Genomic DNA, 24264 nt, shown 5'->3' on the forward strand with positions numbered 1-24264 from the left:
ACAGTCTTCAGGCCTAGCAAGTTGCATAGTTGAATCAGACTGCTATACTGCAGCAATTTAAGAAGATATCCCACCACCACCTTATCTGGGCATCTACGAGTAGGCAACACATGCTGGGAAATAATTTTGTAACAAGCTACTTAAAATTTGCATTTAAATCCATCTTCTAGAAGTAAATGAATTTCATGAATGTTTAATAGTCATAGCAAGGGAATCTGAGTATTCCAGTCAGTTCATAATGAGGAGCCTGTTATTTGCCCCTTTTTAGATGGCACTTCACATCTTGTACTACATTAGACTTTAGTTGTGGTTGGCTAATTATTTGCTAAGGTGCTCAATAGAGGATAGGGACCACATAGAAAAGGCACACTGATTTAATGTTTTAATGAGACTGGTATGTGTTCACATTACTAATAGTCAACCATGAATTGGAATTTTTGACGTTTTTCCCTAGAACCAAATGAAGCTTACACAAATGTAAGGAAAAGGGAAATCCAGCGTATTAGTTATAAAAAGCAAGAAAGGGATGTAAAGAATAATAGGTGTAAAAGGAATATGAAAAAATCTTGATGGATATCAAAGCTAACAGCAAAATGTTTTCTGTATGTATTTAAAAAAGAACAACCACGCTGAAGAAAAATGTGGGGTCCATTAAGGACAGATGGAAGTATTTTTTTATCAATTTTTACACTTTTTCCCACCCCACCACCTCAAAGACTGGATGCTAGATCAATTTAATTTTTAAACTCTCTTAATGATTATCATTGGCTAAAGTTATATAGAGTTGAAGCACAGATCAGCCTCTATCTAATTTGCACGGTGGAACTGGCTTGAGAAATGTGTGGCCCACCCCAGTTGCTTTGCTACCTAAACCATTGCTGTGCACACTTTGGTACTATTACTGTATTTTTCAGTAAGAAGTGGTGTTTGCTTCATGCCTAAGGAATTTGGTTTCCACTACCCAAATATTCTGCAGCTTATGGCCATAATAGAAGTTTAAAGTTAACTTTTGCTTAACTTTCTTACGACTTGTGATAACTCAATGTAATTTTGAAGGGTATTGATGGATATTTCTGTTTCAGGTTGTAAAGACTGTTGGCCTACGAGAAGTATGGTTCTTTGGCCTACAGTATATAGACAGCAAAGGATACACTACATGGCTGAAGCTAAACAAAAAGGTATTTTTTTTTAACATTCCTCCTGTGAGTCTTTTCATTTCATTTAAAACTGGAAAAATTTTCTCCAAGAAATATTTTGAAAATATTCTATAGTGCGCATTTCTTTCACAGTGGATTTAGTTATTTAAAAAAAAATGTCTGCCATGGATTTTTAAAAATGGTTGGTATTCATACATAAATCATACAACCTTGACCAATATTTAGAAACTAGTGATACAGTAATGTTTCAGTGAATTAGTGCTTCCCTACAATTCACTATTTCATTTAAAATGTTTGTAATGCATTTAGGCTCAGCAAAGTTTTGTTGAATCATTATTATATATGTTTGTGTTCAAACATATCAAGTAAAGTTGATTCATGATGGAGGGGGTAGATTGTGCTTTTTTTGAAAGTAATGGTGTGAAAGGGGACACCTGGGGGGGAAAAAAAAAACTTAGAAAACTAAACTCTTGCCCAGAGCACCCAAGTTTGGATTTGAGCTTTGAACTATATATAAAACTGCATGAAGTCATTGTGGGAAGTTTTACCAATTCTTCATAGACACTAGATCATGTACAGAAGATGAACAGATCAGTTTTGGGGTTTCTCCACTTTTTTTGTGACTTAACTGGTAACTTTTGGATTTGAACAGGAAGTGGCTGTGCAAGAGCAAACTTAAATTAGGCCAGTCTACAGGATATTATTGACACTATTGTGATTCTGGGATTCCAATTACCTTTGTCAGGATTGATATGAAATGCCGTTGCTGACAAAATAAGGCAAAAAATGTATTTTTGCATTTGAGGTGGGTAGGGTAGAACAGGAGAAGAAAATGGAAAAACAATAAACCTTGAGTATGTATGTTGCTGTAACTGAAACATACCTGTTTAAGGTATCTTAAATCTCAAGGTGAGGGATAGAGGTGTGATAAATGGAACTCCCTCCCATTTTAGGCATTAAATTGATTGTATTTGCAGCTTAGATATAATAGCTTAGATATTAATCAGTCTCAGTTTCCTCTATTTTATCTCCTATCTGTACCAGTGTGATATTTTTCCAATTCCCATTCTAGCCATCCTGTGGCCTCTTGGCAAGATTGCCAAATTATCCACAGCTTGTGTTGCAGATTTCTGCCTGCTATGAACTAGACTGAGACTGTCTGAGCTTATTTCACACAAGACTCTTAGAACCAGCAGACCATCTTCCAATGTGTAACTTTGGGCCGGATTTGAAGCCAAGTATCAGATATGGGAAAAATCATAATTGAGTCCATTAACTTGACCAAACTTCATAACTTTCTTTAAAAATATGTAATTCAATTTTAATCTGCTTTCTTCTAATTGACTGTGATATTTGTAAAAGAACATATAGTTGCAGCTTGGGTGCATTCTACTGAACATAGCCATATGGTTACTTTTATAGCTGAAGAAATGTAGAATTTAGGTTGGTTTCCCCTTTCACCTAATCTTTGTCATGCACAGTGATCTTTGTATTCTTGCTCAAGTGGTCATTATTGATGTGCAAGGTCAGATGTTGACTATTGGCATGCTGCTCACCTGTTCAGCATAACGATCACAATCGAGTTCCTACCTTTAATTTGCCAAGCCATTTGGAGTCATCAGATAACGGTCAAGAGTAGAACTCTTGACATTATTTGCTTTCCTCTTGTGAATATTTTTTTGTAATGGCCTGGGTGCATTGTCATACTAACTCCTCCAACTCTCCATACCGCTCCCCATCCCCAAAGCCTGAAAAATCAGTCTTTTTACCTCCCTTTCAGATTATTTACATATTTGGATGCAAAGACATTTTGCCTATTTAATGTTGTTCATTTTCATTTTTATTTTTCGTGACCATGCTATTTTGCATACTACAGTGAAGTTTTGCATCTTAAAATATTGCAAATTGTGCTATTCTTTCAGCACTTTATATAATCTGACCTCTCGGATTTCACATTGCATATGCATTTCATTGATTTCAGTATGGATAAATATAAGCATTGGATAATTGATTGGAATAAATGTACAAACAGGGTTTCTAGCTGTGAACAGTGTTCAACAAAATCCTGTTGTACCCACCCCCAGGTTGCCCTCCAATTTGTCCTGCAGAGATTATCAATTGAAGCGGAAAAGTCAGCTTATTGATTTGGAATTTGTATGTTCCAGGTTACTCAGCAGGATGTGCGAAAAGAGAATCCACTACAATTTAAATTTCGGGCAAAGTTCTTTCCAGAAGATGTGTCTGAGGAGCTGATCCAGGAGATAACACAACGTTTATTCTTCTTGCAAGTGAAGGAGGGCATTCTTAATGATGAAATCTATTGTCCACCAGAAACTGCGGTCCTACTTGCTTCATATGCTGTGCAAGCTAAATATGGAGATTTCAACAAAGAGGTCCATAAATCAGGTTATCTAGCCAGTGATCGACTTCTTCCCCAACGGTAAGTGGAACTAAGTGTTTCTGCCTACATTTTATCTTAAATTTCTGTGCTACTTGTAAAATGAACCTTTTCCTAGCTCCTGATCAATCTTTTGCTGAAATATCTTGTATAGTTTCAAGAAATTGTTGTCGTGGTCAAACGCACATGTCAGAGGGCAGTGGCTATTAAGACCATATGAATTCGTTTGGCCTTGTCTACCCACCCTAGTATATTGAGAGGCTAAACTGGCTGCATTCGGGATCGAGGGTGCTGAAATAAACTCTTTCTCTCTCTCTCCTGCCACCTCATGTCAGGCCTGCTCCCAAATCGGCTTTGTCTAGACATTTTTCAGATTAAGATGGAAGTGGTATGGGTAGATTTTTAATTAGTGATTGAGTTTCTTGTTGTGCCAGGGGTTTATTTTAAATGGTGATCCTGTGTGAATGAGGAAACCTGTGGCATTTGGAAATCTTAAAATATCCATGAAATAGCTCAATTAATTCAGTTGAACCCTCTTCCAAAAGTGACCCCTTTTATTATCTCCCAAGATGGCTAGGGTCTGTTACACTCTGACAAAATGCTTAACAGGTAAATTTCTCCTTGCGTATAGCTATTTACACTTATTTGTATTAAACTTTGCCTGGCATTGCTCTATCCTCACATTGGCTCAAATCATTCTGTATATTCTGAGCTGAAGCTTTTGATTTCCTTGCTCCTCATAGTTTGGTATCATCTGCAAATTCAACCACTTTAAATTCAGTTTCTGGTTTCAGATTACCTCACCCAGTACTACTTCCACTCTCAACTCCCCTCTAACAAATAAAGGCAAGAACAACAGCCAGTGAAGTTCATTTGAAGCGCAGTCTCTGAAGTAGAGAAACATTTGCTGGCAATTTTCACAAAATTGCAATTATGGTTAAACATTGGCCAGGACATGGAGAGCTCCACTGTTGCCCTTGATAGTGGCGTGGGATCTTTAGACTCACCTGGGGGGGGCCTTGGTTGATGTCTCATCTGAAAGGTGGCACATCCAAAGGTGCACTGAAGTGTCAGTCTGGGCTAAGTGCTCAAGTCTCTGAAATGGAGCTGCAACCCACGGCCTTCTGAATCAGAGGCAGGAGCACTACGATTGAACCACAGCTGACACTTGATACTGTTTTCTTACTCTTCACCTAGTTTCCCTTCCATGTTCTGGTTTACCCTGGAATTTCTACAGCTTTCAGATTAATGGTCTTTTCTGTGGAACTTCATTACAAGTCTTTCAGAACTTGATATTGTGACATTGTTCAAAGGAGAACGGGGAATTCTCATGTCTAGGGCCAACATTGCTTTCTTAACAAATAACAAAAATAACTGGACAAGTATTTCTCTAACATTTTGTGTCACTGCACCCAGAAGTATTTAAAACATTTTGGTTACATGAACAACATGGTTACAGAGGCGATGGCGTAGTGGTATTATCGCTGGACTAGTAATCCAGAGACCCAGGGTAATGCTCTGGGAACCTGGGTTAGAATCCCAGGATTCCCATTGAATTCAATAAAAATCTGGAATTAAACCATTGATCGTTGTAAAAACCCATCTGGTTCACTAATGTCTTTTAGTCTAATGTCCTTTTAGGGAAGGAAATCTGCCATCCTTACCTGGTCTGGCCTACATGTGAATCTTAACTGCCCCCTGAGCAAGGGCAATTAGTGATGGGCAATAAAATGCTGGCCTAGTCAGTGACGCCCATATCCAATGAATAATAAAAAAGGCATATCATCTAGCAAATTCTTTCAAAAAGCCTTTTTTTTTGTTGTTTTTTGGCAGGGGGCAGCAATGTGAAAAAGAAAGGTTGGCAATTTTTACATTATCTGCGTGCTCAAGGCCCCAGCCATGGCCAGTTTAAATGTGGTGGGCCCTTTATATACAGAAAAATGACATTTAAGGCATGATACATGTGCAATAGTTATCATTAGGCTTTTTCCTTTTTCCTCTTTCCTCTTCCTTCTATTTCTCCATTCCTTAATGTAGTAGCATCTTGGAAGTGTTGTTGGAAATTTTCATTAATTGATCTGGTAAAGGCTACATTCACTACTCCCCAATGCTGCTCTTAACAGGCTAATGTGAAACTGCCAGCTGTTGTTTGAAAACTTGCCAGGTAATAGTGTGAGCTTTGCATCATTTGTCGTGTTCAAATATTTGTTATTATAAATGAGACTTGGATTGCTGCATAGTTAAGGCCATATCTAAAGGGGCATGCATTGGCTTGATACTATCTAACATCTGGAGTAGCAGAGGATGGGTATAAACCTCTAGACCACCGTTACAGCATTTAATAAAGATGTATATGAAGGGCTTATCACAGGTATGTACTATAGTTGGAGGGAAGAAGTGTCAATTCAAACATGTTGCCAGTTACAGCTTGGTTGTTATGGTGTGTTTTTAACTGTTAATTGTAATTGCATTTATTTTACTGATTTGAATGACAGTCTTTTTTTTCTGAAGCAGCAAAAACATGACACTGCTTAAAGCACTGAAACCTTAAAAAAAAATTTTGCATTTAATCATTGCATTCGTACTCAAGTGTCCCTAAGCACTTCACAACTAATAAATTACTTTTGAAGTATCATGAGTACAATGTAGGAATATATGGCACAGCAAATGCATTCTATCACTAATTTGCTTTGCCGGTGATGGCTGAAGAAAGAATGTTGGCCAAGATACCCTGAATACTCGGGCTCTTCCTTGAATAGCCTTCTGAGATCCTTTGCCTCTCCCTGAACAGGTAGAGTTGGGGCTCAATTTAACATCTCTCCTCCAACAGTGCAGTTCTCCCTCAGTGCTAGCCTAGATTTATGTGCTTGAGATCTAGAATTGGGCTTGAACCTGGAACCTTCTGACTCTGGAGCGAATGGTATTACTAACCAAAGCTGACAGCTTATGCACAAAAAATCATCAATTTTGTTGAATTAATTTTTCAGTTCAAATTTGTAATCAGTTTGTTTCAATAGACCGCATTGTAAAGCAAAAATTAAGCAATGGAAGATGGTCAATGATTTTTTTCACCCCCATCCCTATTTCATTCTCTTAGCTCTTTAAGTATTTTTTAAACTTTGAATTTTCTGATCTCCCCTGCCTCCCTCACCACCACCCACAAAGTTAGTTTTGCTTTGTAGAACACTTGCCACTATACATCCTCAAATTGGTACAATGTGGTCTACAGTAGTGTTCTAGTTGGCTATCAGGTGGTGTGATTGAAGCAGGTTAAGTTTGACCTCGTCACTTTTTTCCCTCATCTATATGCTGCTCCAATTCTCAATGCAGTTAAGAATTAATTTGAAAACTAATCACAGATGATCAGCTATCAGACTTGAATTTTCTTAAAATCTAGAGGATGTAATTGTCTGATGTATTCTGAATTCCTGCTCCATTCCAGTAATTAGACCCAGCCTCATGTTTTTTCAACTGAGCACTGAACCCCTTGATCTGGTGATTGCAGCGTTGGTTATAAAGCTTGTGTTCTGAAATATGTTTGCTGTTCCAACATCACAACTGTGCTTTACAGAAGTTCAACTGGAATGATCTGTAAAATTTACAATTAATCTGAGTTAAATAGTATTTAATGTGATTTTTATTTTCTATTTTGCATTCCAGTGGTTATATGTATGTGTTGAAAAGTACTTTTTGAGTCTAATGGCAGAGATCACTATATATGCTTACACCTGTTGAGCCTGTGTATTAACAGTTCAATAATTCTAGTTTAATTGCTTGAAATGCTTGAAGATCTTGGATGTTAGCATTAGTATACTAGCATTGGGCAGTGTTAAACTAACTTCAAAAATTCTTGGTTTTTTAATTTGGCAATATCTGTTCCTAGTGTCTTAGAACAGCATAAGTTGACGAAAGAGCAGTGGGAAGATAGGATACAGACTTGGCATGAAGAACACCGAGGAATGCTGAGGTAATATTCTGAAAATAATTAATGTGCTTTAGGTTAACATTCATTTTGTGGTGTCTGAATTATTAAAATGTATTATGTTGTGGGCTTCTCATTGGATGGAGTTTTCATGTGCTTTTCTTTTTGGATGTTAGAGATTAAAACCTTTTGCGTATATTTTCATGTTAACTGGAATATAGATAATCTTTTGTCATATTCTGAAGACTTCATCCACAAGGACCTCTGTCCTCTTCCCCTCAAATATGTATTAGAAATATACTAACATACCATTGATCATCAGAAGCTTATTATGTTAATAGGATCACTTTGAAGAAGTAAATGATCATGGCAACATTGGGAGAAGATGGTGAACAAAATGCACTTGCCTATCCTCTTCTCCACCCCACCACCACAAAATAAAGGTGCTATGCATATTGCGTTGAGGAGGCAGCCCATGTTGCAACTGCATATCTACTGCAAGAGGCATTGACAGTACAGGTGCATGCCACTTGTACTTGTACAATCATAGATTAGTGAAGGAATTAAATGAAAACTTGTTTAGTTCCATGTATTGCACATCTTTCACTAGTGTATATCCTTCAATAGATATAAATTTGAAAGAGAGGATACTGGGAGCTCAGGTTAAGGCCAGCAGCAGTGAAAAAGCAAGGTGTTGTACCCTTTTAGTGGATAAATATACTGACACATGAGCTGCAATGAATATCAGAGAAGAGTTAGTTGCTAAATCAGAGTAACTCCCTTTCCTGAATGTGGGGGGTGTGGTTGTGGTGGAGGGAGAAAAAACGAAGAACCCATAAAACCAAGGCGTAGGCCATTTTGGGTTTGAATGAAAATGTTAGAATTTGTATGTTGTCACCTCTTGCGTACCGACTCATTGCTAAATAATTAGTGGGAGGAGAGGAAAGTGGATAGAAGTCCCACCTCTAGCTGTGGCACACAAGTGGCTGTAAAATTGGTTTACACCTATTATAGCAGTAAAAATCCAACCATTGCCCCTTGATGTTCAATGGCATTACCATTACTGAATCCCCCATTATCAACGCCCTGGGGTTACCATTGATCAGAAATTGAACTGGACTAGCCATATAAATACTGTGGCTACAAGAACAGGTCAGAGGCTAGGAATTGTGCGACGATTAACTCACCTCCTGACTCCCCAAAGCCTGTTGACCATCTACAAGGCACAAGTCAGGAGTGTGATGGAATACACTCCACTTGCCTGGATGAGTGCAGCTCCCACAACACTGAAGAAGCTTGACACCATCCAGGACAAAGCAACCTGCTTGATTGGCACCACATCTGCAAACATTCACTCCCTCCATCACCGATGCACAGTAGCAGCAGCGTGTACCATCTACAAGTTGCACTGCAGGAATTCACCAAGGCTGCTTCAACAGCACCTTCTAAACCCACGACTACTACCATCTAGAAGGACAAGGGCAGCAGACACATGGGAACACCACCAAATGGAAGCTCCTCTAAGTCACTCATCATCCTGACTTGGAAATATATCATTGTTCCTTTATTGTTGCCGGGTAAAAATCCTGGAACTCCCTCCCTAATAGGACTCTGGGTGTACTGACACCACATGGACTGCAGTGCTTCAAGAAGGCCGCTCACCACCACCTGCTCGAAGGCAACTAGGGATGGGCATTAAATGTTGGGCCAGCCAGTGACGCCCACATCCCGTGAATGAATACATAAAAAAAATAGTGAGCATATTTTAATTCTAAAGAATAAATGTGAAACTGAAGGTGAAAGAATAGATCTCAAACCCGTAATCATCAGGTTCCCTGTAGTTCAGGTTCCAAAGGGCAAGATGTTGCAAAAAACAATTGAGATTGTAAAAATATAATTCCTTAATTGGCTTTCCATTTAAGAATGGTTTAAATTACTTAAAGGGTAAAACAACTAAATTGTGTGCCTTTTACTATGACATCACATGTCATTATAAAAGTTCAGGCTGGGTGTAAATGGGACATCTAAAGCCAAGGTCCACTAGAGTAATTCAAAGTTATTGATTGCCGCCTTAGATACTTGTGGCAAATAGTATAACTCTTACTGTTATTGACTAGATGTTTTAGTAGTAACTAAATTCTATGGAATACTCTATAGTGTAAATAGAGCAATGGATTAGGTGATAATGTTTTATAATGCACATTGGATCTCACATGAAGTATTAAGTGTGGATTACCATGCAACATGAAAGGATGTATGTGCAAGGGTCCGTAGATGAGGATTAACTATAATCACCAAGTATAAACAGGGTAAATTGAGGAAGCTATATAATTTAAAAAGTTGAGGGGATCCCAATGAGCAACTGATAAGCAAGATATATGGAGACCAGAAAATATAACTATAAATTAGTAAAAAGTGAATTTAAGAACCGGCAAAGAATGACTAAAAGAAGATAGTGGCAGAAAGTAGAGTATGATAAAAAGCCAGCTAGTAATACAAATATGATAGTAAAGAGTTTCTACAAGTATTTAAATAGGAAAAGAGTAACTAAAGCTATTGGTCTTCAGTGAGTGAATCTGGGGGTATTGATAATGGAAACAAGGAAATGGTGGATGTGTTGAACAGATGTCTGCCTTCAATGTAGGTGACTTGGAAAACTTCCCAAAGGTACTTGAAAATCAAGAGGTGAAAAGGAGGGAGGAGCTTAAAACTATCGCCATCATTAGGGAAAAAATAGTGGGAAAATGATTAGAACTAGGCTGACGAGGCCCCAGGACCTGATGGTCTGCATCAGGTCTTGAAAGAAGTGGCTGCTGAGATAAAGGCATTAGTTATTATAATCCCAAATTTCTTTAGATGCTGCAAGGATCCCAGCAGATTGGAAAATAGTGAATGCAACAGCTTTATTCAAGAAAGGAGAGACACAAAAAGCAGGGAACTATAGACCAGTCAATCCAACATCTGTAACAGGGAAATTACTAGAATCTATTATTGAGGAATTATCTATTATAGCAGGGTACTTAGAAAATCATAGTGATCAGGCAGGGTCAACATGGTTCTATGAAAGGGAAATCGGGTTTAACTAGAGTTTTTTGAGGAAGTAACAAACAAGGTGGATAAAGGGGAACGTGTAAATGTAGTGTACTTGGATTTCCAAAAGGCATTTGATAAGGTGCCACAACAAAGGTTACTTAAGAGCACATGGCGTATGGTGTAAACTATTAACATGGATTAATGATTGATTAGCTAACAGGAAGCAGAGAATAGGGAAAAATGAGTCTTTTTTGCATTGGCAATGTAACCAGTGGAGTGCCACAGTGATCAGTACTGTGGCCTTAACTATTTACAATCTACATCAATGAGTTGGATGAAGGGACTGAATGTATGTAGCTAAACAGGCTGATGACACCAAGAAAGGTAGGAAAATTAAATTTGAGGAGGTAGAGAGTCTGCAAAGGGATATAGACAAGTAAAGTGAGTGGGCAAAAATTTGGCAGATGGAGTGTAATGTGGGAATATGTGAATTTGCCCACTTTGGCGGGAAGAATGGAAAAGCAGTATACTTAAATGGAGAAAGACTACAGAACTCTGGCACAGAGGGATCTGGGTGTCCTGGTACATGAATCTCAAAGTTAGTATGCAGATACAACAAGTGATTAGGAAGGCAAATGGAAGGTTGGTATTTATTGCAAGGGGAATGGAATATAAAAGTAGGGAAGTTCACTGGAGCTGTAGAACACCTAAGTGAGACCGCACCTGGAGTACTGTCCTCATCTGAAAATGGATATAATTGTGTTTGAATCAGTTCGGAGAAGTTTCACTGCACTCATTCCTGGGGTGAAGGGCTTATCTTATGATGAAAGGTTGAACAGATTGGGCCTATACCCATTGGAGTTTAGAAGAATGAGAGGTGATTTTATTGAAATATGTAAGATCCTGATGGGACTTGATGGGGTGGATCCTGGGAAGATGTTTTCTCTTGTGGGGGAGACTAGAACGAGAGGGCACTTTAAAAATAAGAGGTCTCCCTTTTAAGATGGAGATGAGAAATTTTTTAGGTTTTGTTAGTATGTGGAATTCTCTTCTGCAGAGAGCAGTGGAGGCTGGGTCATTGAATGAGTTAGATTTTTGATAGACAAAGGAGTCGAAGGTTATGATGGGCAGACAGGAAAGTGGAGTTGAGACCATAACCAGATTAACCATGACCTTTTCCAAAGGTGGAACAGGTTCAAAGGGCTGAATGACCTACTCCTGCTCTGAAGTCCTATGTTCCTATGAGTAGTAGAATTTTTCTTCTATAAAGGCTGTTTATCTGTAACTATTTAACAATGTGATAGTCAAATAAGCAGAGACTGGGAACCAACCATGGTTGTCCTCTGAAGTAATGTTCCTGGTATGTCTCATTAGTGTCTTATGTGAATGTATCTTTACTATAAAGTCCTATGTAAACTTTGCACGTCAACTTGAGTATTTCTGCAGTGACCAACTAATGTGCCAGAACATAATTAATCTGCCATGTTCATGCCATATATAAATCTTTTTGCTATTCAGTGCAACATTCTTCAATTAATATCTATGCATGTGTTCAACATTTTGAAGGGCCTTCTTCAGGACATCAGTTTTTTTTTTCTCCCTAAACCTTTCCTGTTATCTATCTGATGTCTATCACTTGATATATCCAGTGCGCACGCACACTGTCAGAAATACACCTCAGTCAGATTTGTTTCTTTCCACAGATGCTGAGAATGTTTCAAGTCAATGACATTTCATCAGTTCTAATGAAAGATCATTGACCTGTTTTTTTTCTCTACAGATGCTGCCTGACCTGAGTGTTTCCAGCAGTTTTTTTGTTATTTCAGATTTCTAGTCTCCAGTATTTTGTTTCTGCATGTAAATGTAATCTATACTAAGTGCATAATTTTAGTTATGAATGGGGCTGTAGTGCAATTGATTAAATTTCTAAACAATCTGACACATCTGTACCATAGAATGTTTACTTTACTTTTGTTGTTAATAGGGAGGATTCAATGATGGAATACCTCAAGATTGCTCAAGATCTTGAAATGTATGGTGTTAATTACTTCGAAATCAAGAACAAAAAGGGAACAGAGTTATGGCTGGGTGTTGATGCTCTTGGACTTAACATTTATGAACATGATGATAAGTAAGAGAACTGTTTTTTGAGTTGTTTTCTCTATTGTTTATGGTTTTTAATTTGAAGCTAGAGTTTATTGCAATTAATGAAAATTATCAGTCAAGTGTTGTATAATGAAAAGTTGCTATTTTTAAAAAAAATAAGGGTGTGTTGCTACTAACTTGGGTGCTATGTGATAATGTATTGAACCATATTACTGAGGCTCCAGATTTGGTTCTTGTGCTGTGGTAGAATAGAAGATTGAAATTTGCAGAGAAGATTAGGGAGTGGTAAAAGGATTAGCTGGGTTCCTGCGTTTATCTGGTGGTCTACCAAGGTTTTAGCCATCCTTCCAAATATCTCTGAAAGGTCATCAACCTTTCTTTCTTTCTGTTTCTTTCTTCTGATGCTGCCTGACCTGAGCATTTCCAGCATTTTTTTGTTTTTAGTTTCAGATTTCCAGCAATTTGCAGTATGTTGCTATTGTATTAGTACATCCACATATCTCCTTTGGCTGCGTGTCATTTTGTCTCCTTATGTAGGAAAAGGAAATGGAATGTTTTGGAGGAGCAAGATTTGGCTAGCCAATGATGCCCAGCAATTGAACAGTGTACTGCCTCAAAGAATGAACCATTCTTTTTCCTCTTGGGCCCTCCATTGGCTCTTTTCACCATCCTATGACCTAGTCATGCCACATTTCAATTCCTGCCCCCCATCTCCAAATGGGTATTTTGCCCTTCAATCCTTACCACAAATGCAGCCACTGGTCTGTACTTTCTTAGCATTCTTAGAAGGGCCTATTAAGCACTTTTTGTGAACTCTTTTTTTTTAATAGCAATCTCACCTGCCCCATTCACATCTCTCTTGTCAACTTTTCTTGGCAAACAAACAAGATGGGGGACATGGTTTGCCATTTTCCTTCCCATATTCTCCCTCAATCAGCTATCACCTTCTTGGACTTGCCAGTAGATCCATTAATCCCTGCCCCTTTGTGCATTTCACAACAGAATGTTTGCTTGCTCATGATTGAGATTCTTGCCTTACAAAAATTTATTGTGGACGATTGTACTGATATGGCTTTGATTTGGCTCATGAATGGTGACCTTCTGATGCTTGAAATTTCTTAGCTTGCTATGTTTTGCACCATATGATTGCCCAAACTGTAGTAGTAGTAATGGGGCCTTTATCATCTAATCACATGTTGGTCTTGTCTCCAATTCCTCTGGTACCTTGTTGTGCCCCTCTTGTCCAATTTTTAAGATCCTAGTCCTTTAAGTCCCTCTCAACATTCTCCTTGAAATTTTTCTTTCCTACCTCTGTGCTAAGCAACTTAGTCATTTAACTCCATCCCAAATCACATCCCCCCCCCGCCCCCCACACTCCTGATTCCAATTTCCTCCCAACCTGTTATTTCACATAAAGTCTCCTAACCATTTCACTGCACCCAATTGCCTTTGCAATCTTACATGGTCCCCTCACTCCCATCCTTTTTGACCAAGTCAAGGCCATTTGCATACACTTGTTTCTGTCATCATCCTCATCTCCCTAAGATCATTTGAACCCCACTTTTATTGGTGTGCTCTCCTTGAATTCTCCCAATTCACATCACTTTCAGCTATGCGCGAAAACGCCCACATCCTAGCCTTTTTCCTTCCATATACTTCGTAACTACTGTTCTGCTCAGCTACTCCACAACCCCCCCCCCCCCACCCCCCCGCCCTCCCCCCGCCCCCCACAAAAACCCGGCCTTCCACCTTTGCCCTTGTCCCAGTGATAGTTTCATTCTCCATCTTGGCCATTCTCTTGTATAATCCTCATGTTTGTTCCCTCAAGTGCCATAGGTAGCAGACATGAGTGTCTGTCCGTCCGGAAACCTTACGTTCCTGTCACCGAGACACACCTCCTGTTTCCTTAACTCTGTTCTGCATCCAATGACAGCTGACATTGTAAGTGATTTTCTGTCCTTCGGTGCTATTCTCTCACTTTCAACATAACTGTCATTACTTGTTGCCCTCCAATTCTACCTTGGCTTGAGGCCATAACGCACCCCCCCCGCGCCCGGACCTCTCTGCAGCTTTAGCATGGTGATCCCTCCAGTGTTTCCTCCCTATGGTTTAGCCTCATGACACTCTTCTTTGCTTGGTTCTATATATTATAGTCAGATCTCTTCCAGCAATGGCTTCTTTTCCTGTCCTTGCACTGTTACTTCTGGAACTCCAAGGATCGACCCTTGGTTCCCATCTCTTCCTCTTCTATGCACTGCTCTTTGGCAACTATCTATTAGCTTAGACCTGCTCCCACACGCCCACCCAAAACTTGCATTCCTCTGTTTCTGGCCTCTCGTACATCTTCCTTTCGCTCTACAATTGGCAGCTATATCTTCAGCCACAGCAGCTCCTCCCTCTAAAATTGTTTCGCTAAATGTCTCCACCCTATCCACTCCATCTCCTTTTAAGACCCTACTCACCCAGCTCATATTCTTTATATTCTGTGGCTTGAAGTGCTTTGGGTTGCTAAAAAGCACTATATAAATGCAGATGGTTGGTTGAAGGCTGTCAGCACATGTGAAATTATCTTAACTAATGGCATCAGGAAGGGAGCAAATTGTGAACAAATCTGGAATACATACTATTTATTCTCCCCCTCTCTACCTAATTTGACCCTATTTTCTGGTCATTTTAATCCATTAACGAGATAAACTGTTGAACCCAGATACTCCATTAATCAGCTTCCACTTCTTCTAGCAGCTTGCGATGCAAAAATGTGCTAAGGTGCAGGGGAAGCATCTAAGTGGGCATGTCACAAGATGTCCTGCTCCAGTAAATTGAGCCATTGTGCCAGTTAGATACATTCAAATGCAAGAGCTCTGGAGGGAATTAATCGAGGGTTTTTTCCTTTTTTGTTTGGCTCAGCTTCAACTTTCAGATCTGCTGAACTCCAGACCAGTCAGTTGTAGCCTTGTAGGTGATACAACTGTTATCAATCTTGAGCTGCAGCATAGCAAATAAAATCCCAGCTTGGAACCTGCAATATATTTGTCTTCATGTAGTTGCAGCAGTTCCTCTGGCTGGCATAAAGTAAAAAGACATTTTAGGCAATGATGTAGTTTACTGAAGGCCTCTTGTTGAGGAACTGTGTTTTGCTACTCCTGTATAGTTATTTATACTTTAGAAAATTTATCTTGACTTGAAAAGTGCAAGTAAAAGATGCATATGTTAAGGGAACTGTGCTTAAATATTATAATCGTGTATCTATACTTGAAAGAAAAAAAGCAGTCTTGTTTTCATTGGGAAAAGATAAATTAGAATTGTATTTGTATTAATGTAACTGTAATTTTTACTCTACAGATTAACACCCAAAATTGGGTTTCCTTGGAGTGAAATAAGAAACATCTCCTTTAATGACAAAAAATTTGTCATAAAACCTATTGATAAGAAAGCTCCAGTAAGTATTTAATATTTTAACACACACTCTTAAACTAATTTATTAGGTTACAAATGATTTTTGAATCTCAATGGTTTTGAATGATTAAATGACCAAGAATGTTCAGCATTACCATTCCTCCTTAATGCACTCCATGGGAATAGAGAGCATTTAGTACCTTGGTGCAAGGTATATATTAGCTTGGGTTGGATCCTGATTTTTCTCAAGCAGTCAAAACATTTTGATGGGAGTATTAAAGTGTAACTAACTGAATAATGTTCCCCGACTGAATTAAAGCAGTAATATTTTGATGCCAACCAGACTAAACCTTATGCTAAAGGGTGAATAATATAATTTGTACTGGCTGAGATGTGAGAATGAAGGGGGAAGAAAAAAAACTATTGCATCTCTAATTTTTCTCAGTTCTGAAAGGTTATTGACCAGAACCTAGCTTTGCTTCTCTCTGCACAGAGGCTACCTGACCTCTTCAATGTTTCTACCAGTTTGTTTTTATTTCAGCTTTCCAACATGTGCAATATTTTTTTTTATATTGGTGTTTAATTCACTGCTACCTCTCTTCCAGGAATGCTCACCTTGAAGTTCTGCTCTTCTCTGCAATAGGATTTCAGTTTGTCCCTCTTAACTTGTTCACCTTCATTGCTTTGTTTCTCGTGTTTGATCAGGTACCTACCCAAACTTGCTTTCGCAGCCACATTTTTTTTCTTCAATTGTCTCTGCCTCCAATTTAGTTCTGCTGGATTCCAACTGAAATTCCACCATTCATGTTTCATATCCACCCGTAATAGAATCTTAGAATTTCTTGCAGCTCAGGAGGAGACCATTCAGCCCGTTGTGCCTGTGCTGGCCTCTATCTCCCAAGATACTCAGCATTCCTTGAACCACTGCTCTTGCTGCATCCTGAGATTCATGCTCAACATCTTGCACTGTCAGGTGCATGCTCTTGACCTTTCCTTTAACACGGAATCACTCCACAGCTTCCCTGCCCACAGTTAGATTTCATCATTCGCCTTGTCTAGTGCTTTAACAAAACCTTTTTTCTTTGTTTTGGATTTTTAAAAAAAAAATCTACCTTTGGATGTGGGTGTCACTTTTTATCTTTGTTTTCCTTTATCCTGAGCTGAGTATTCACCACTTTGGTTGATGGGGCTCTTGACGGTGTCTATTTCCACTTCTGATCTTGCCCCTTCCCTCTCTTCCAAAACTAGAATGGGTTCCCCTTGTCCTCTCATTCCATCTGACCAGCCTCCACATTAATAAAATCATCCTCCCACATGATGCCACCTAATACATTTTCTCCCCCCCTCCCCTTTCAACATTTGCAAAGGGATCACACCCTCTGCTAATCCTAGTCCACTCTTCAATCACCCCCAACACCCCCTCCCAACTTCCATGCATGTGCAGGAAATGCAACACCTCTTTACCCTCCCCCCTTCCTACCAGCCAGGGCTTTTAAGCACTCGTAGATGAAAGTAATTTACTTGTACTTTTGATTTAGTATACAGTATTCACTGCCCATAATGTGGTCTCATTCAGAGAGACCAAACACAGTTTGGGTGATTGAATGGAGGTTTTCCACAAAGCAACCTGCAAGGGTGACTCTGAGCTTGCCATTTTAATTCTCCATCCCACCCCTATTCTGATTTCTCTACCTTAGCCTCCTAACTGTTCAAGTAAAACTCAGAAAATGTGTGTACATCTTTCAATAAGAACGTTACAGTCTTCTGGACTCTATGTTTGAGTTTAGCAATTTCAGATCATAAATCGCTGTCTCCATTATTTTGGCCAAGAGCTGTTAGTAATGATTCTGCTATTGCCATTTACATCTCCTCTAGACTCATTGTTTCCTTCCTGATCATCTTTTCTGTTGCACCATCATCCCTTTTGTCATAAAATCTCTCTTCCTATTCCACCCAATCAGAGACCTTCCCTTTTGTTCTTTCCTTGCCCCTGTACTTAAAACCTATTACATCTCTAACTTTCCACCTGAGAGGTCACTGATCTGAAACATTGTAGCTTTGCTGAATGTCCAGGCCAATCATCCCCAGATTGCTGCTCCATTCGTACTTTGCTGCGTCTTGACTCTGTTTCCTCTTTCTGGCTTGGTCTTCTGAGCCCAGTTTCTTCAGAAATGGGGAGCGTACTGCTCCATGAAGAGCTTAATTGCAGTGCTGGAGTGTCTGGGGCAAGACCAGCTATGCAATCTTTTCACAGCACTAGCTGCCTAAAGCAACTTTAAAAGGTCCAGTGTGAAAGTTAGTGAATGGGCAGGTGGGTGAGATAAGTGGGTAGGGTGGTGGCTGGGTAGGGGGAGATCAGTTCTGTAGCTACCCAGGAGTTAGACTAGTATTTATCTGTTCAACCTTTCCTGGGTAACAATTTTTAAGTAATGCGGAACTGTCTGAAATCTCTAACACTCTAACTCTTGAGTTGGAGACTTTCGTGGAGGGTCCATCGAGCAGCGGAATTGCCCGTTGGAAGTTTGAACTTGCAAACAATTCCCACATAGGGCAGCACATCAGAACTTGGGCGGGGTTCCGATGTGCATCTTGGGTTGTATGTCCAGTCTCAAACGATCCAGAGGCCAGAAGATCTGGGCCAGTGACTTTGTTTCTCCCTCCACAGAGGCTTCCTGACCAACTGATTATATTTCAGATATCCAGCATTTTCAATATTTTGTTTGTTTTTAAAAGAACTCTGGTATCAGCTTAGTTTTGAGATCTAGGGAATTTAATCTGATAAGTAACCGATTTTAAATATTGCTCTTGACAATGAGATGATGACTCTCCCCTATCATCCTCATTCAGATAAGATTCTTTTGATTAGCATGAAATATAGTTGTGGTGTATGATGCTGGCCTTGAATAATAATTGCAGGATTAATTTTCTGGACTAATGTCTTTTTTTTTCCTATCCCCTGCCATCTTGTTGCAAACTGATGTTAATTACCTATCCAACCAATATGACTTTACCAATTAGCAAATTGCTTTGCAACCTTGGCTTAAGGACATGTAATTAAACATGTATTTCAAGACCGCTCCAATGTTATGTCCTTAATTTCTTGTGTTTAATGTTTTTAGACTTGTATTTATAATTAAAAACTTAATATTCATCATAGCTTCCTGATTTGGAACTGCAATCTCTCATTTTGTATGGATGCTAAAATGTTTTGATCTTGGCTTTCATCCTCTTTCTACTGCTCTGGTGAAAACACTAAAGAGTGGAATGTTTGAAGCAGGGACCAAGTATGTAAGAAATAGGAGGAGACCATAAAGCCTATTGAGTCTGCTTTACCATTTAATAAAATCATGGCTGAGCTTCTGCATCAACTCCACCTTCCTGCCCAATCTCCATAACCCTTAATTTCCTGATGCCTAAAAATCTGTTGACCTCGTCCTTGAATATACTCATTGAATGAGCATCCACAACTCTCTGGTAGAGAATTAGAAAGGTTCACTACCCTCTGAATGAAGAGATTTCTTTTCACCTCAGCCCATAGTGGCTGATTCCCTAATCTTGAGGCTATGACCCCTAGTTCTGGGCTCTTCTGTCGAGGGGACATCTCGGCATCTCTCAATCACAATCTTTAATGGCACAGAAGGAGGCCATTTGGCCCATGTCTGAACTGGATCTCCAAGTGAGCATTATGACTTAGTGCCATTGCCCTGCCTTTTCTCTGAACCCTTGCACACTTTTTCTATTCAGATAACCATCTGATGCCCTCTTGAATGCCTCAATTGAACCGCCTCCATCACACTTCCAGGCAGTGCATTCCAGACCTGAACCATTTGTGTGAAAAAGTTTTTTTTTTTTCTTTCGTGTCACACTTGCTTTTTTTGCAAGTCACTTTAAATCTGTGCCCCTTCGTTCTTGATCCTTTTACGAGTGGGAACAGCTTCTCCCTATCTACTCTGTCCAGTCCCCTCATGATTTTGAACATCCCTATCAAGTCTCCTCTCAGCCGCCTTCTCTCCAAGGAAAACAGTCCCAACCTCTCCAATCTATCCTTATAGCTGAAGTCTCCCGCCCCTGGAACCATTCTTGTGAGCCACTTCTGCACTCTCTCCAATGTGTTCACATTTCTCCTATAATGGTGCCCAGAACTGTACACTATATTTCAGCTGAGGTCTAATGAGTGTCTTATATAAATTCAGCATAACCTCCTTGCTCTTGTACTCTATGCCCCTATTAATAAAGCCTAGGATACTATATGCTTTATTAACTGCTCTCTCCACTTGTCCTGCCACCTTCAATGATCTATGCATATATACACCTAGGTCTTTCTGCTCCTGCACTCCCTTCAAAATTTCACTCATTTTATATTGTCTACCCATGTTCTTCCTACCAAAATGCATCACCTCACATTGAACTTCATCTGCCACCTCCCTCTCCACTCCACCAACTTGTCTATGTCCTCTTGAAGTTCCACACTGCTGTCCTCACAGTTTACAATTCCCCCATGTTTTGTTGTCTGCAAACTTTGAAATTGTCCCCTGCACACCGAGATCTAGATCATTATTATAAATCAGGGAATAACAAAGGTCCCGATACCAACCCCGGGGAAACTCCACTACAAACCTTCCTCCAGCTAGAAAAATATCCATTGACCGTTGCTCTCTGCTTCCAATTTTGAATCCATGTTGCTGCTGCCCCTTTTCATTACATGAGCAGTAACTTTTCTCAAGTCAGTTGTTTGGCACTGTCAATGCCTTTTCAAAGGCATGTACACCACATCAACAGCATTACCCTCGTTGACCTTTTCTCTTACCTCTTCAAAAAACTCCAAGTTAGTTAAATGTGATTTCCCCTTTAGAAATCCATGCTGACTTTTCCTTATCAACCCATATTTTTCCATGTAACTACTAATTCTATCCCAAATAATTGTTTCCAGAATCTTGCTGACCACTGAAGTTAAACTGACTAGCCTGTAATTGCTGGGCTTATCCTTATGACCTTTTTTGAACATGGACGTAACGTTTGCAAACCTCCAGTCCTCTGGCACCCCTGAAGTCTAGAGAAGATTGAAAGATTATGGCTAGTGCCCCTGCAATTTCTACTCTACCCTGTTAAGTCTTCAAAGAATTATGTACATTTCAATGGGATCATCTCTCATTCCTCTAGACCCCAGAGAATATGAGCTCCGTCTACACTATCTTTCCTCAGACAGCCCTCTTGTCCCACAATCAATCTAGTGAACCTTTTTGTCGCAAGTATATCCTTCCTTTGGTAAAGAGAGCAAAACTGTATCCAATATCACAGGTGTGGGCACACCAAAGCCCTACATAATTGTAGCAAGACTTCCTTACTCTTATACTCCGACTCCTTTGCAATAAAGGTGAATACACAAACTTGCCTTCCTAATTGCTCGCTTTATTTGCATGGTGGCTTTCTGTGGTGTATAAATAAAAACCCTCCAGTTCCTTGAATACTAACGTTTGAATCATTTGGAACTGAAGTTCTACATTAGAGCAACATTGAAAGGAATTTGGACACGGGTTGACCTTGGCTGCAATGTTTTTTATGCGCTTATAATATCCCACTAGTATTGTTTCTGATAGTTCTAATTAGTTTTTTAGTATTCTGCAGTGGTGGGCTTTACTGAAGCAACGATCAAATGTCTTTGACGTGTCTTTCGATGTCATCACTAGAGTTGAGATGGGATCTGCCTGCTCCCCAAGGTACAAAATGGAGGACGTCAGACAGATTACACACTAAATAACAAGTGCATCTGTTCAGAAACCAATTCAGTCAGTTATTGGCTGCAATAGCTTAGTTGAAGTGTTTGTACTGTGCAGACTTAATGATATGGATGGTTATATTTCTGAATGCTGAGCTGTTAGGGTAATTTTTATATAGAGGAAAAGTTGATCTAGAGAAAATATACAAAAGAAAAAGCAAGATTTTTAATCTATCTTGATGTGGGCATTGCTGGTAAGGCATTTGTTGCCCATCCCTAATTGCCCTTGAGAAGGTGGTGGTGAGCCACTGCCTTGAACATCTGCAGTCCAGCTGGAGCAGGTACACCCACAGTGCTGTTAAGCAAGAGTTCTACAATTTTGATCCAACGACAGTGAAGGAATTGTGATGTAGTTCAAGTCAGGGTGGTGTGTTGGAGGGAAATTTGCAGGTGGTGGTGTTCCCATGCATCTTCTGCCCTTGTTCTTCTAGGTAGTAAAGATTATAGGTTTGGAAGGTGCTGTCAGAGGTGCCTTCGGTGAATTGATGCAGTGCATTTTATACAGTAGCAGCAGTGTGTATGTATGTTGGTGGTGGAGAGAGTGGATGGGTTGCTTTGTCCTGGATGATATTGAGCTGCTTGTGTTGTTGGAGCTGCACACATCAGGCAAGTGGAGAATGTTTCATCACATTCCTGACTTGTGCTTCTAGATGGTGGACAGACTTTGGGAAGTCAGGAGGAGAGTTTCTGGTCCCAGAATTCCCAGCCTCTGACCTGCTGTTGCAGCCACAGTATTTACAAGGCTGGTCCAGTTCAGTTTCTGGTCAATGGTAACCCCCAGTATATTCATAGTGGGGGATTCGGTGTTAGTAATGCCATTGAATTTCAGGGGGAAATGGTAAGATTCTCTTGTTAGAGATAGTCATAGTCATAAAGTGCAAGATATGTTTAAACTCTGTTTAGTGGTGTAAATCATAACTTGGCTCTTTAGTTTTTATTTCTGGGAAAGCATCTGAACTCACTCAGTCAATTGGATCTCATTGTGCACATACAAACTCTCCAAGTTGAAGACGATCCAAGAGAGAAACTGGAGTGTTCTGTGGATAGTCCCTGTTTGAACTGTTCTAATAAGCATTGTTTCTCCCTTGCAAGGTTGAAACTGTCCTTATAAGATGTTGAATGATAACCTGGGACTGTAATTATGTTTATCCTTTCTTGTCCTCCACACCTTACCTGCGACATTTAACACAGTTGATCATTCTTTTCTCCCCCCTGCTCCATTTCCTTGGAACGTGCCTTGCTTTTTCCATTCCTACCTATCCAAATAGTTAATGCATCTCCAGCAATTGCTTCTCTTCCTTCTTGTCATCATCTCTGAACTCCTCTAAGAATCTATCTTTGATCCCTTGTCTTGATCTACATGCTGTACCTTGTTTATCATCCCAAAGCAGAGTTGGCATCTCTCTCTCTATTTTATGGGGAGGCAGTGGCATTATGGTAATGTCATTAGACATTAGCCCAGGTCAGTGCTCTGGGGATATAGGTTCGAATGCTACCATGGCAGCTGGGGGAATTTAAATTCAATTAATAAATCTGGAATTAAAAGCTAGACTAATGGTGACCACAAAACCATTGTCGATTTGCTGTAAAATCCCATCTGGTTCACTAATATCCTTTAGGGAAGGAAATCTACTATCCTTACCCGGTCTCACCTGGCTACATGTGGCTCCGGACCCAAAGCAAATGTGGCTGACTCTTCAGTGTCCTCCAAAATGGCCTAGCAACAGCCGCTCAGATGTATCAAACCGCTATGAAGTCTAAAAGCAATGCAACCAGACGACCACCATGCATTGACCTAGGTACTGGAAACGACAATGGCACACCCAGCTGTGTTGACTCTGCAAAGTCATCCTTACATCTGGGGGCTAGAGCCAAAATTGGGAGAGCTGTCCCATATACCAGTCAAGCAACAGCCTGACATGGTCTGTAGGGTATGATTCTGAGAGTATGGTTGTCGCAGGCACCATCACCTTCCCTGGGCATGCCCTATCCCATTGACAGGACAGACTTAACAGAGGTGGTGGCACAGTGGTATACAGTTGGGAGCCAGTTGCCCTGGAAGTCCTCAACATTGATGCTGGACCACATGAAGTTTCATTGCATCAGGTCAAACATGGGCAAGGAAATCTCCTGGTTACCACCTATTGTAAACCCTCAGCTGATGAATCAGTACTACCAAGTTGAACACCATTTGGAGCAAGCAGAGTGGCAAGGGCACTGACTGTAATCTGGGTGGGGGCCTTCACCCAGATTGGCTCAGTAGCATCAGTACTGACCAGGTTGGCTGAGTCCTAAAGGACATAGCTGCTAGACTGGCTCTTCGGCAGGTGGTGAGGAAACCAACAAGAAGGAAAAACCTACTTGACCTCATCCTTGCCAAGCTATCTGTTGCAAATGCATCTGACCATAACAGTATTGGTTGGAGTGATCACTGCACAGTCCTTGTGGAGACCAAGTACCGTCTTCATATTGAGGA

General features: G+C 40.0%; 1 protein-coding gene across 1 annotated transcript in view; it reads left to right on the forward strand.

Moving 5' to 3' along the window:
- Window positions 1-24264, forward strand: part of LOC144682782 (radixin) — an 86013-nt gene that overhangs the window by 34129 nt on the left and 27620 nt on the right. Inside the window, exons 4-8 of the mRNA XM_078545481.1 lie at window positions 1083-1178; window positions 3323-3597; window positions 7439-7522; window positions 12495-12641; window positions 15959-16055. Coding sequence (XP_078401607.1) covers window positions 1083-1178; window positions 3323-3597; window positions 7439-7522; window positions 12495-12641; window positions 15959-16055 — 699 coding nt within the window. The remainder of the gene's footprint in view (window positions 1-1082; window positions 1179-3322; window positions 3598-7438; window positions 7523-12494; window positions 12642-15958; window positions 16056-24264) is intronic.

Source organism: Cetorhinus maximus, chromosome 7, assembly GCF_964194155.1.
Source record: "Cetorhinus maximus chromosome 7, sCetMax3.hap1.1, whole genome shotgun sequence".
Classification (NCBI taxonomy): Eukaryota; Metazoa; Chordata; class Chondrichthyes; order Lamniformes; family Cetorhinidae; genus Cetorhinus; species Cetorhinus maximus.